Source organism: Odontomachus brunneus, unplaced genomic scaffold (assembly GCF_010583005.1).
Source record: "Odontomachus brunneus isolate Ranch 3 - 2012 unplaced genomic scaffold, Obru_v1 Obru_scaffold_032, whole genome shotgun sequence".
Lineage (NCBI taxonomy): Eukaryota > Metazoa > Arthropoda > Insecta > Hymenoptera > Formicidae > Odontomachus > Odontomachus brunneus.
The window spans coordinates 1,088,905-1,102,663 of NW_022639482.1; the positions used below are offsets into that span (position 1 = coordinate 1,088,905).

The 13,759-nt window shown below is 34.1% G+C and overlaps 1 protein-coding gene across 3 annotated transcripts in view; it reads right to left on the reverse strand.

The window, feature by feature from the left end:
• Positions 1-13,759, reverse strand: part of LOC116843400 (protein CEPU-1-like) — a 36,203-nt gene that overhangs the window by 7,086 nt on the left and 15,358 nt on the right. For all 3 annotated transcript variants that reach the window (XM_032813788.1, XM_032813787.1, XM_032813786.1), the window contains exons 7-9: positions 3,302-3,604; positions 2,630-2,822; positions 2,143-2,202 (exon numbers count right to left, since the gene is read on the reverse strand). In XM_032813788.1, the coding sequence (XP_032669679.1) occupies positions 2,143-2,202; positions 2,630-2,822; positions 3,302-3,604 (556 nt within the window). The remainder of the gene's footprint in view (positions 1-2,142; positions 2,203-2,629; positions 2,823-3,301; positions 3,605-13,759) is intronic.

The window sequence follows — 13,759 nt, forward strand, 5'->3', positions numbered from 1 at the left end:
GAGTTTTCTTGCCGTTGCCGAACTTATGGGACACACTGTGTATATATATATATATATATATATATATATATATATATATATATATATATATATGCGTGCGTGTGTGTGTGTGTGTGTATAGCGTGTATTTAATAGAGCGTGCTCGACTTAGTAAAAAAATATTTTGAATTTTTAATAAAATGTTGGTCCCTTTATTTTAAATAGGTGGTACGAGTGGTCTGAAACATCCTGTACACACACACACACACACACACACACACACACACACACACAAGGTGTTTCAGACCACTCATACCATTTAAAATAAAGGGATCAACATTTTATTAAAAATTCAAAACATTTTTTTACTAAGTCGAGCACGCTCTATTAAATGGGGCTATATTCAAGTTCCAGTATTGACCGGAAGTTGGTTGTTTGGACCGGAAGTTTAGTTTCTTAAATGGAATATTCTATTTTTTTGCAGATTCAGATTCTATGGTGAAAAATACGAAACTTATGTTTGAAATATTTTTTCCGACAATGTGTCCACCGACCTTGAAATGGCATTGAAAGTTTATCAGCTACTAGACCTCTTAAGAACTTCTTAGCCGCAGTGCGAAAGTCGCCTTCGTATGATTTGACTTTTTAACATACTCCAAGTACTGAAATAAGTACTTCTACTTAAATATCTTACTTTCAATTCTTTGTGTATTCCAATTACTCTCAAAAATTTTTAAAAGTGGACTGACTAAGGTTGGAATCGAGACAATAAAATGAACTTTTCAATCAAACAATTTTATTATTTAACCTTTCATTATAGTCGGAATTTAGTAACAAACTTAACATTTATTTAATAACAAACTTAACATGTAAAAGAATTGATACTTACCTTTTACACAATGGAGTTTACATTGAACATTTAGCCTAGACAAGATTTACTAATTGAATAAAAATTATGTACATGTTAAGTTTGTTACTAAATAAATGTTAAGTTTGTTACTAAATTTTGACTGTAACGAAAAGTTAAATAATAAAATTATGTTTGATTGAAAAGTTCATTTTATTGTCCCGATTCCAACCTTAGTCAGCCCATTTTTAAAAATTTTTGAGTGTGATTGGAGTACATGAAGAATTGAAAGTAAGATATTTAAGTAGAAATACCTATTTCAGTACTTGGAGTATGTTAAAAAGTCAAATCATACGAAGGATCACCACTATCGCACTGCGGCTAGGAAGTTTTTAAGAGGTCTGGTAGCTGATAAATTTTCAATGTCATTTCAAGGTCGGTGGACACTTTTTTGGAAAAAATATTTCAAACATAAGTTTCGTATTTTTCACCATAGAATCTGAATCTGCAAAAAAAATAGGATATTCCATTTAAAAAACTAAACTTCCGGTCCTAAACTAAAATCTAAACAACCAACTTCCGGTCAATACTGGAAGTTGAATATAGCACCATTTAATAGAGCGTGTTCGACTTAGTAAAAAAAGTTTTGAATTTTTAATAAAATGTTGATTCCTTTATTTTAAATAGGTGGTACGAGCGGTCTAAATCACCCTGTATATACACAGGATGTCCCGCGTAAGACGTGCCAAAAGAAAAATATAAGTAGAATAGATAAAAGTGAAAAAATTGTAGAGGTCATTTTTCAAACAACCACGTAAAATTTCGAGATATTAATAAAAATAGTTGGACAAATTAGAGTGCGCGACGCGACAGGCGGGACATACGGCTCGCCGCGGCCGGTGAAGAAAATGGACGAGCGCACACATACACGTACGCACACACGGAGCTACCCATTTCCATATGCCAAACGGCCCACCTCTCTGGCCTATAAGATAGGCCCGCGAGCAATTCTCCATTTTTTTTCGTCGGCCGCGGCGAGCCGTATGTCCCGCCTGCCGTGTCGCCGCGCTCTGATATGTCCAACTATTTTAATTAATATCTCGAAATTTTACGTGGTTGTTTGAAAAATGATCTCTACAGTTTTTGTTCACTTTTATCTGTTCTACTATATTTTTCTTTTGGCACGTCTTACGCGGGACACCCTGTGTACACTTTAAACTAATTAATTTTTGTATTTATATCTCATAACAAACTTTAATAACGATTCGTTAAGAACTTTGCTAAAAAGTATCACAAATATGAAATAATATATTTACCTTGGATCCTGTTCTGTTCCTGATTGTCATCTGTTTCGAAATTTTCGCTGTAGTCAATAGCTACAATATATAAGACAAAACAGAAATCACTAAATATTGCATCAAGTACGATTCAAGTTATTTTTTTACAGAATGTTTTTTTTCATGCAAATGGTATATTGTTCAATCACATATACAAACGAGAAAGCTAGATAAAAACGTTTATCAACATTTTAAGAATTTTACCTTTTAGGGATATAAATTGCATTAAATAGAAAAAATATTAAGCTGAATAAATAAATTGAGAGATAAATAAAAATAAAAATGAATGTTGAAAGATAGATAAAGAAGAGAAGAGTGGAAAAAGAGACAAAGAGAGAGAGACACAGAGAGAGAAAGGGGGAGAGGGTGGGGGAAGGGGAGGGTAAAAGAGGGAGAAGGGAGAAAGCGGAAACGAAGAAAGAGCATGGTTATACGCGTAGGCGAACGACTTATCTTTATTACTTACAGGCTCCTTCAGTGTGAAAGCGTAATATTTCCGAGGGATGGCTCCATCCGTAACTATTTCTGGACAAAACGACAGCTTCGTAATATGTCGCCTCATTTAAACCAGTTAAATTGAAGGAGCAAGTGTGCACCGGGCTAATGATGTTAGTGCCACCAGGTACATGCAATTTATGCCATTTACCACCAGCACCTCCCTGTAACGTAAAAATAGATACATAATGTACGGCCGTAAACAGATCTTAAAAGAACACGGAATAGGTGTACCGAGAATAATGTGAATATTTGTCAAATGTTATAGCGTGAAGTTTAGATTTCTATTCTATTTCCCCTTTTCTTGTTTCTTTATCTATTGATTTATCTTTATTGTCGATACGAAGCTAATCAAGTAAAAACTATAAGCGTCATAATTACGTATGTTATAGAATGGTCGATTGTTATTCATATTTTTGAGACATTGTCTTCCGCTGAAATTGTATATTTGTCTTCGCATGCATAGCAAACATCAAAATCATTATTAACGCGAGTGACTCACGGATCCGTGAGATCGAATCTATTTTTCATTTCTGCGAAATGACTTATGGACTTATTTCACTTTAATTCTATTTTCTTTTTAAAAGTTCCCAAAACTGTATCTTTATCGATCTATACTTCGGATGTTTTTATAAAATCTCACCTTGTATTTGCGGTACCAAAATTGGTACTCGATAATGGGACTGTAGCTGTCAACCTCCCAAATGAAATTGTACGACGTATTCGATGTGCTGCGTGATTCTTTTTTGAAGATCGCTGGATTTGCGATTGCCGTTACCTCGACGGTCATTTCGGTAGTTCCTATGGAATTTGATGCCTTACAGAAATAGGAACCATAATCGGTCGTCTCCACATTTCTTATGATCAAACTGTGATCGTTTTCAGTATTAAGCTTTACTATCCGTGACGTGTCTTTCAGCGTCTCGTTTTTAAAGTACCATTCAACCTGAAAGGAGATAACATTTAATGAAAAGTAATGGTGAGATGAGTCCAAGTTTCAATTGTCTGTTACACTATTTTTGTCATTAATTTTCACTGCTACACTGTTACACTGCTTTCGTCAGTAATTTTTATTAATTTTTATTAATTTTCACTGCTACAGAAATATCAGTAACGTTAAATCACTAAGTCGATTGTCAAGCGCCGTAGGAACATAACTCTTTTTCTGTCGACTTGCTTGGTTTTTCGCGTGGAAATGAAAAAGAAAAAGACGCTAAGTCACGTTTGCCACGAATCGATTTGTCACATGCGACTGGTTTTAAAGGATCACGGTGAGAAATTGCTTGGCGGATAAAGAGGCGGTTTCATTTAGTTACCGAGCAGGTTTAAAGAATTCGTTGAAATAGAAATACGATTTCCCAACATTATCTAGAAGAAAACTTGTAAATATTTGTACTAGATGTCAAGAACAACTGATCAATCGCATTTTTCGCACGCGCACGTGTTCTGTTATATGAAAATTGAAATCTCTCGAGATCTCTCATATACTTAGTATTACAATATACGCCAACTTGCCCGACCATTTTTTTTTTCATTTTTCAAAGTATTTCGTATGGTTTAGAACTTAATGAGGGCTCGGATTATTTTATAAATTATGCAATTGGGATGAGTGACACGGATTAAGTGCCGCGGTCGCGACGCGACGCCGAGTACATATCGAAAAAAACAACGCGACCACCCTTACGGAAAAAAAACTATTGAGACTCAGTACTAAGTACTGAAGTTGTAATACTTAGTATTCAAGTTGTAATACTAAGTATTCAGAGTTAGTATTGGTCAATACTGAAATATTGAGTGAGTTAAGTATTAGTGAATACTGAGTATTGAGAGTTAGTATTGGTCAATACTGAAGTATTGAGTGAGTTAAGCATTGGTGAACATTGAGTATTGAGAGTTAGTATTCATTATATTAAACAATATTTATAAAATACATGTAAATATTTAAAAACATTTAAAAAAACATTTTGGAAATGTTAGAAATAATAGGATGAGTATTTTCCTAAATGTTAACATTTAATATTAAAAAAAATATTTTCTAAATATTAAAATAAACATCTATTAAATATTAGAAAATAAAATATTTTTTCAAACGTTAAAAAACGTTAAAAAACTTTTTTTTAATTAAAAAAAGAGAATTTATTCCATTATTTTTAACGTTTTAAAACTGTTTTTTTAAATGTTTTTTTAAATTGTAAAAATGTTTTTTAATGTCACTACTTAGGTAAGCAAATTTTATATAAATATTTTATGTATATTTCTGACTTCTTTTTTATTATTTGGACTAAATAGTTTATTTTTTTGGTTATACTAAATAATGTTATAAGAAAATTATAATTACTGCTTCGGCTGCATATGGGGATAATAAAAAACGCGTATTAGTTGAAGAAATAGCGTAGCAGCCAAAATGATAGACTAAGAACCTAGAGGTATCTGAGGTCTTGAGTTCGCGTCCGACTAGTACTAAATAAATTTTCAGGTATGAAAATAGTGAGAAATCAAATAAAAGAGCTACTTTTTATTTAAAATCAGTATTAATGTGCTGTGAGGGATAAGTATATCTTAACAATATTCCACGTATATACTTTTAGTATTCATCAATACTAAGTATTCCCCAAAAAAGTATTGGCCAATTTAGTATTAACCAATACTAAGTATTGTGCACTTAATATTATTTTTCAGTATTCATGAATACTTAGTATTTATTAATACTAAATATTGATCAATACTTAGTATTTATCGATACTAAGTATTACCCAAAAATATATTGACCAATTTAATATTAACCAATACTAAGTATTGCACGCTCAATAGTTTTTTTCCGTAAGGGCGTGTAAGCTTATCTAGAATTTCTGGGTCGATTTCTGGGTCTTCCGAGTTAAATATCTCAAGCACGAAAACTATAATCGAAAATCTGATGAAAGTTTCCTTATATAATGTTTAGCATGCGCGTAATTTGCACCAAGTTTGATTAATATTGGTGCAGGCAATACGAAGATCTAGAAATCTTGCCCGTTAAAATGTTCTTTTATTTTCGCGCAGATTCTCAGATTTTTTCAGATTCAGATTTACACGTACACACGCATACAAACGAGTGAGTTTGTCCTTCAAGCCGCATTTGCATCGCCAAACGATTCAGCTTCAGATCACACGTATACGCATGCACATAAGCGATGCGCGTTTGTCCGTCAGATTGCGTTTGTAATATATATAGACTGCAATAAGCAGCACATATCTATAATGATTGCCATCGATTCACGAATTTACGCTAAAGAAAAAGATTTATGATTGACCATTAGATATACATATCAAGCTGCATTTACAATTTCACGTACATTTTCTTATAGTTTTATATCAATCTGCGCTTGTGACGTTCGCGATCTGCATTGCAAACGTATAGTCTGAATTTGAAAATAATTGGCGAGACAAAAAGGATTTTTGTAGGTGAAATATTACAAAAATTCTCGTGTAGACTGCATCAATTAGAATGGACGCACATTACGTGCGCAATAAACATTAAATCGATCATGTATTTTTTCGTAAACTCGCAAATAAAATAAAACAATTTCATCGATAAATTCAATAAAATTCAATAATTACTATTGCGTTCCGATATTCACTGAAAATCTATAGTTTGTGTTATGTATACGTATAGAGTTTCAATACTGGCAGTGAATATTGGAACACAGTCTGCGAGTTCACATTAGAGGAAAAGATATATTACCACACGAAGAGAATTTTATAGTAAAATGTGTTATAAATTTAAAGATCCAGTCAAATCATATTCTATTACTTCAATTATCATAAAAGTTGGAAAAACCATCTAAAACAAGAATTAATAGAATACAATTTTACAAGTTGGAAAAATAGTGAAAATGTATGTACTTATTGTGGAGAAAACTTAATATAATTGAGAAAAACGAGATAATAATAACAAAAAATATTTTTATTTTAAAATTATAGTTATTTAAAACTGCTAGTAACAAAATGTTTAAAATCATAAATTTAAAAATTAAAGATATATCTACATTAAATATACATATAGGCACGTATAATCACACACACACACACACACATATATATATATATAATTTTTAGTGCAATTTTTCACAATAGTAAAAGTATAACTAATGGACATTATACAAAACGCTGTATAGTAAGCACACGAAATGGATTTCAATTAATGATTCCACAATAAAAAGATGCAGTTGGCCACGAAATTCCAAAGATGCATACATTTTCTTTGCTGAAAAAGTAATGTAATAAAATTTGTAAATAATCTACACAAAAAGCAATAAGATCGTAATAAACAGTCTTTACAAAAGAAAAAAACGCCGAATACGTATCAAAACAAAAACTACAAAACAAAAAGTACATGTTAACTTAATCAAAGTATAGATATTTTAAATTAATTATAATAAAAAAAGAAGTAAGATCAATATACCAAGTACGTATATGTACTTATTACACAAATAATTATGTGATAAGTATCAATAATATTAATAATTGAACGCTGAAATATCCAAGTATCAAATTGAGAAAATCTAATTAATAAATTCATAAATAAACTTATAAATATATTCCTATAGAAAAGTCATTTCTATATACGGCGACATACAGTTTTGAATTCATGAAACATTAATATAGATTTTCCTATAGTGAATATATATACATATATATATATATATATATATATATATATATATATATATATATATTTTTTTTTTTTTTAATGTACATAAAATTATTAGTAGCATTATAAACATTTATACTGAAAAATGATGTATTAATTGGGGCACGCCGAGTTTTTGATCCTCGATGTTAAGTTTTTAATACTTGGATATTTCAGCGTTCAATTATTAATATTATTAACACTTATTACATAATTATTTGTGTAATAAGTACTTATATATACGTATTTGGTTTATTATATTGATCTTATTTTTTTTTTATTATAATTATACAATATTTTATTGACCTCGTAAAGGAGAAACGAATCCACTACTTAATCTTGTAAAAATAAATCCCTTCGATTCATTTCGACTGGTCTGTTTTTTTTTAGGAAAGGATGGAGGAGAACAGAATATCCTCACCGAGACTTAAAGGGACTGGAGGGTCAGATTATCCGAAAATCGTACTTCTTTTTTCATAATTTTTTATGACAAACTGAATGAATATGAAAAAGTGTTATTTTCACATGTATTTATACAACATATAAAGAGAAGAAGAATATAATTTTGATAATCAAATACTCAATATAAATGTATGTTACATGCAAGGTTGGGAAGTAACGAGTTACTTGTAACGTCGTTACTGTTACAGTTACCTTTTTCCGGAACTATAACGGTAACGGCGTTACTTTTTCTGATCGGTAACTGTAACGGTAACGTAATTACATTTATCCAGTAACGGTAACGATTAATTCGTTACTCTAATAGTTATTGTTTTGTTTTAAATTTATTAAATTCGGTCTATATATAAACCAGTAGCAATAAGCAAAATGACCAATCATAGTCCATCCTCAATCTGGCAGATTGCAATCATAACTATAATTGGTCGCTTTGCTTTTGTCTTAAGCCTAGGGCCTTGTACACTGGATGTGATTAATGACGAACGATGAGCGATATCCGAGAGCTCATTTCTTCTTAAAGCAGAGTTCTGATTGGATATTGCTCATCGCTCGTTGCTAATCGCTAATGGTCTCACAGACCAGCGCGATGCACGACGCGACACGCGATATGCGACGAGCGATAATCAGATATATCTCAGATATACAGGGTGTCACTACCGCATTATCTCTTAAGGGCGGATTCTTGAAGTAATTTGAATAAGAAAATCCTAATACAAAAATGGCGAGGATATAATACTTTTCAAATTATAAACAATTAAAATTGACCAATTATACTGGCTAAAGTATGCGTGCTCGGGTACGGTACAACACACAGTGGTACAGGTGCATGCACATGTCGTCCCTTTTATAAATATTGATATAGAAATTCTATACATACAACAATATATGTAATAATAATCTGCCTTTTCTATCATTTAAATAAATACATCGCAAATAATATCTCGTCAAAATGTTATGAATAAAATATCACACAATACATTTATGAGAATCAGTAAGCTGTTACACATTTGACGTTTCTTTCAGGGATTTACAACTGATTTCCATATTTTATGCAAATTCTCACTTATGTGCATGCATCTGTACCATTGTGTATTGTACCGTACCTGAGCGCGCGTACTTTAGCCAATATAATTGGTCAACTTTAATCGTTTATAATTTGAAAAACATTATAGCCTCGCTATTTTTGTATTAGGATTTTTTTATTCAAATTACTTCAGGAATCCATCCTTAAGAGATAATGCGGTAGTGACACCCTGTATATCAAATCTATCTATATCTCAATTTATTCTATCTCATACCTATATTCCACATAAATCTCTCTCTTCCTCTCTTTCTCGTCCATTTTCCCTTATCAAACTCATAATTATATTAGTAGTTACTGCCGTCTTATTTTAGTATTTAAAAAAGTAACGAAAAAGTAATGATTCGTTACTTTTTAAATAACGGTAACTGTAACGAGTTACTTTTTAAAATTTGTAACGAGTAACTGTAACGAGTTACATTTTAGAAAAAATAACGGTAACGATAACGAGTTACTTTTATAAAGTAACGTTACAACCCTGGTTACATGCAGTTAAAATAATTTATATTTTGTTTTTCTTTTCAAGGTCGTCATTTTGCAGTAATACTTGACTCTCGGTGATTCAATTAAGCTGAATTTTAGGTAGAAAATTTTCGTAAGCTTGTCGTTATCGTGTGAATCACTGACAAACTCGTGAAAATATTTAATTTTGAAATATAAATTTTTTAATATAAAAGAACTGAAAATTTAATAATATTTCATTAAGATATTTGCAATTTTTACTCAGTTTCTATATAATTCTATTATTCTATATAACTTTTATTTTACATATTTCTATTACTCGTAATTTATACGATAACGACAAGTTTACGGAAATTTTCTACCTAAAATTCAACTTAATTGAACCACCGAGAGTCAAAATATTACTGCAAAATGACGACATTGAAAAGAAAAACCAAATATATTTTAACTGCATGTACCGTACACTTATATTAAGTATTTGATTATTAAAATTATATTTTTCTTCTCTTTATATGTTGTATAAAATATGTTGTAAAATATGTTGTATAAAAACATGTCAAAATAACACTTTCGCATATTCATTTAGTTTGTCATAAAAATTGAAAAAATAAACACGATTTTCAGATAATCTGACCTTCTCGTCCTTTTAAGACTGCGTCTTAAAATTGACGAGATTAACAAAAACTGTTTCTTAATTGTTATATAGATATTCTAGATATATTTTGAAATGTCCTAGCTGAAACGTTCAGATATTCCATAGATGTTTCAAAAAACATTCTTGAAATCTTCAATTGAAAATTTCTAACGTGAAATGTTTGGAATATTTCAATATTCCTGAGATATTTTTGAGACAAGCACTGTCATATTCCAAGAATGTTTTAGTTCTACGTATAGAATAGGATACCAGTAGAACATTCATAACATGTTTTTTAACAACATATTTTTATTTTGTAATAAAATATAAATAAACACGTTTATCTCATTTTAAATAATTTTAAGATGATATTTAGCCAATGAGACGACTTTAAATCTCTTACTGGGAAGCAACTTTTTTCTCCTTTTATCTCTTCATTTAACAATACTTCTGCGAGAATACGATAGTATTCATACATAAAAAGAGCTACGAAAATTATGTGACGTTGTCTTATGACGTTGTCTTATGTCTTTATGCTTATGATAACGAATAAATATTTTGAGAAAACAAATATTTTAATAAAAATAATATTGGGTAATTATGCGATATAGGAGATGCAGCTCGAATGACCTTGATCTTGACATCCCTGGTAAAAAAGTTGATAGAAAACGATTGAAAACGATAGAATTTCTATCAATTTGTATTGTTTTCTATAAGCTCTATCGTTCGCAAGCGTCAGCATTCGCGAGCATTAGATATATCTTATCGTATTTTATCTGGTTCTATAAGAATCGGGTTCTACTTGTATTATTTGTATTATATAGAAAACTGACGATAGAAATTCTATCACTATCTATTGTATTCTATTGTATACAATAGAATACTATTCACATTTATGAATTCACGAACCAAAATCCATATTCAAAATTTATATTCAAAACAATAGAAAACGATAGAACGATAGAATTTTATTCTATCATTCTCTATACTTTTTTTACCAGGGATATGTTGTAGAAGTTACTCTGCTGAGTAGTTAAAAGGTTTTAGTCGTCGTTCGTTGTTCGTTAAAAAGTTATTAACAAAGAATTTGCATTAATACCATGTGATTTCTCATAGATTAATGTGCACATATAGATGCACAAAGTATATGCGCGGAGATACCTTTACGAAAAAAATACGAAAAAACCCTCAATTTTGGGTGTTAACACTCAAATTTAGGTGTTTATCCCCAGTTTTTGGGTGTTTACATCCAAAATTGAGTTTTTTCGTATTTTTTTCGTAAAAGTATACTGCATAGTTACCATCACTCACATTATTAACATTTTGACAGTTAAATATTTAACATTTTTATTTTACCCATAATATTTTACTCAAACATTACAAATCCATATTTACAACTTAATAAAAAATTTATAACTATTTATATGCAAACATAATAGATGGTTTATAGATATAGTATACAATAAATATTATTTGCAGATTTATAATAATTAACATTCCATAATCAACTTTCTCGGTCTAATAACGGAACATTCTTTTAAGGAATATACATAAATCTCTGAAGTACCCTTATAGAAATATCATACTAAGAAATACTGAAAAATTATTAGTGATTAAATATTACCAGTAATTCTGTAATTTTTTGGCCAGTACTTAATTTCTGGTGAATACTGATAATAAAATCAATGTTAAATATTGATAGTAATCAAATACTGAGAATTATTATGCGAAGGTTAAAAATGAGAAAATCAAAATGTTTACAGAAATATACTTATATTCCTAATTTTCTCATGTCTCATAAACTACTAGATATCAAAGGTTGTCAACACATTCCAAACTTTCATGAATCCTCCTGCGATAACTTCGATCCCCAAGCGGTAGAAAAACACCGGCCTCCCCCATCCATCTCCTGACCGCACTAAACTGTTACTTAACGTGACGGATCAAGCGCGCACGCGGTGACTCTGATGACTCCAACAATGTTCTTGCAATTCATGCTTATATAATGTATTCTTATATTGTTCACAGTATATTATAACATACCTAGCAAACACCAAATAATAGTTATATAATTTTTACTTGTTGTTTATTGGATAATTTGTTGATAGATATTGAAACAATGCAACATTCGATATGCGATGAATATTGATGTAATGTAGTGAACCAGTAATAATTACTTTTTCATTTTAAACAAAATGTTATAATGATTAATCCAACAAAAAAAATTAAAAAATCCAAAAATATTCAAATTAAACAAATCGAATTACTAAATTTTGAGAGAAACTTTTACAAAATATTATTTAAAACAATAGTGTTGTTTCATCAAATGACATAGTTTCCTTGAACGCGCCCGCTGCAATGCTACAGGTGCATGCAGCGGGGCCACGTGAGGGCAACATGCACGTCGGTGGTAGACCGCAGCGGGCTTTGTTACCGCTGCGGTCGGGATGGCCACAGGGCGGCGGAATGCGGCGGACAGGTAGAATGCCTTGTCTGCCGCGACGCCAAAAAGCCCTGTGGCCACCGCATGGGCACTTCCCTCTGCCCAATGAGCGGAAAAGGGGTAAAGAAGGGGGGTGGGTGGTCGGGCTATGCCCCCCTCAGCCTCCCAAAAAGGGAAAGGGCGGGCCTCCCCCCACTAAGGGGGTGAGAGGACCCATTAAGAAGGTGCAGGTGGGAACGCCCGCGGCAGTGCGCGCCTCCCCAGCCCCTAGAAGGGACAGGTCCCTCCCCAACAGGGGGAGGAGTTCGAGCCACCACTTCCCCAGAGGTCAAGTAGACCTCGACGAAGGGCTGGGAGGGGGAGTGGTGGCAAAGGGGGGCTGAGAGTGAGGGGAGCGGGGGCAGCAGGTCCCGCTCCCCCATCATGAAGCCCGCAGAAACTGGGGGAGTTGGCCTGGAGGACAGGGAGGGTGTACCACCACAATAGGTACACTTCTCCTCCAGGCCAACTTGCGCCGCGCTCGGGCGGCCCAGGACCTGTTCGTCCAGGGGCTGCGCGAGCGCGGTGCTGGGATTGGGGTCGCCGCCGAGCCCTATTCGGTCCCGGAGCAATCGTCCTCCATACTAGGAGACGCCCGGGACCAGAGGGGTAGGTGCTCGGTGGCAATTTTCGGACGGCCTGGCCGTGACTCCCCCCCGATAAGGCATGTCGAGGGGGGGGGCGGCTACGTTGCGGTCGAGTGGGGGCCCACAGATGTGGTCGGATGTTATGCCCCACCCTCCTGGACCCGCGCTGAATTCGGGGGACTGTTGGACCGGCTGGAGGCGCTCATAATGAGGCGCCTCCCCAGGCCGGTCATTGTCTCCGGGGACTTCAATTCCCACAACACGTTGTGGGGCTCCCCGGGGACGTCCCCCCACGGCGCGGACCTCCAGGAGTGGGCTGCGTCTACCGGTCTCAGTCTGCAAAACAGAGGCCGGGAGAGCACCTTCGTTGGGTGACAGGGGGAGTCCATCGTCGATCTGACGTGGACCTCCCCCGTGGCCGCCCGACAGGTTCAGGGATGGAGGGTGGCGACTGAGGCGGAGACCGGATCCGATCACCGGTACATAGAGCTCCGCCTCGTCGTCGCCCCGCGGGAGGTGCTCTCAGGGCGCAGCAGCGGGGCGACCCGACCGCCAGGGTAGGCGCTAACCTCGCTCGACCGCGACAAATTCGTGGCCGCCATCTGCGCGGCCAACTGGGACGAAGCGGGGCCCGTAACCGGGTGCCGCGACTCCATTGGGGGGGAAGTTATAAGGATCCGGGGCGTGATGCAGGGCGCGTGCAACGCGTCCATGCCCACGTCCTCTC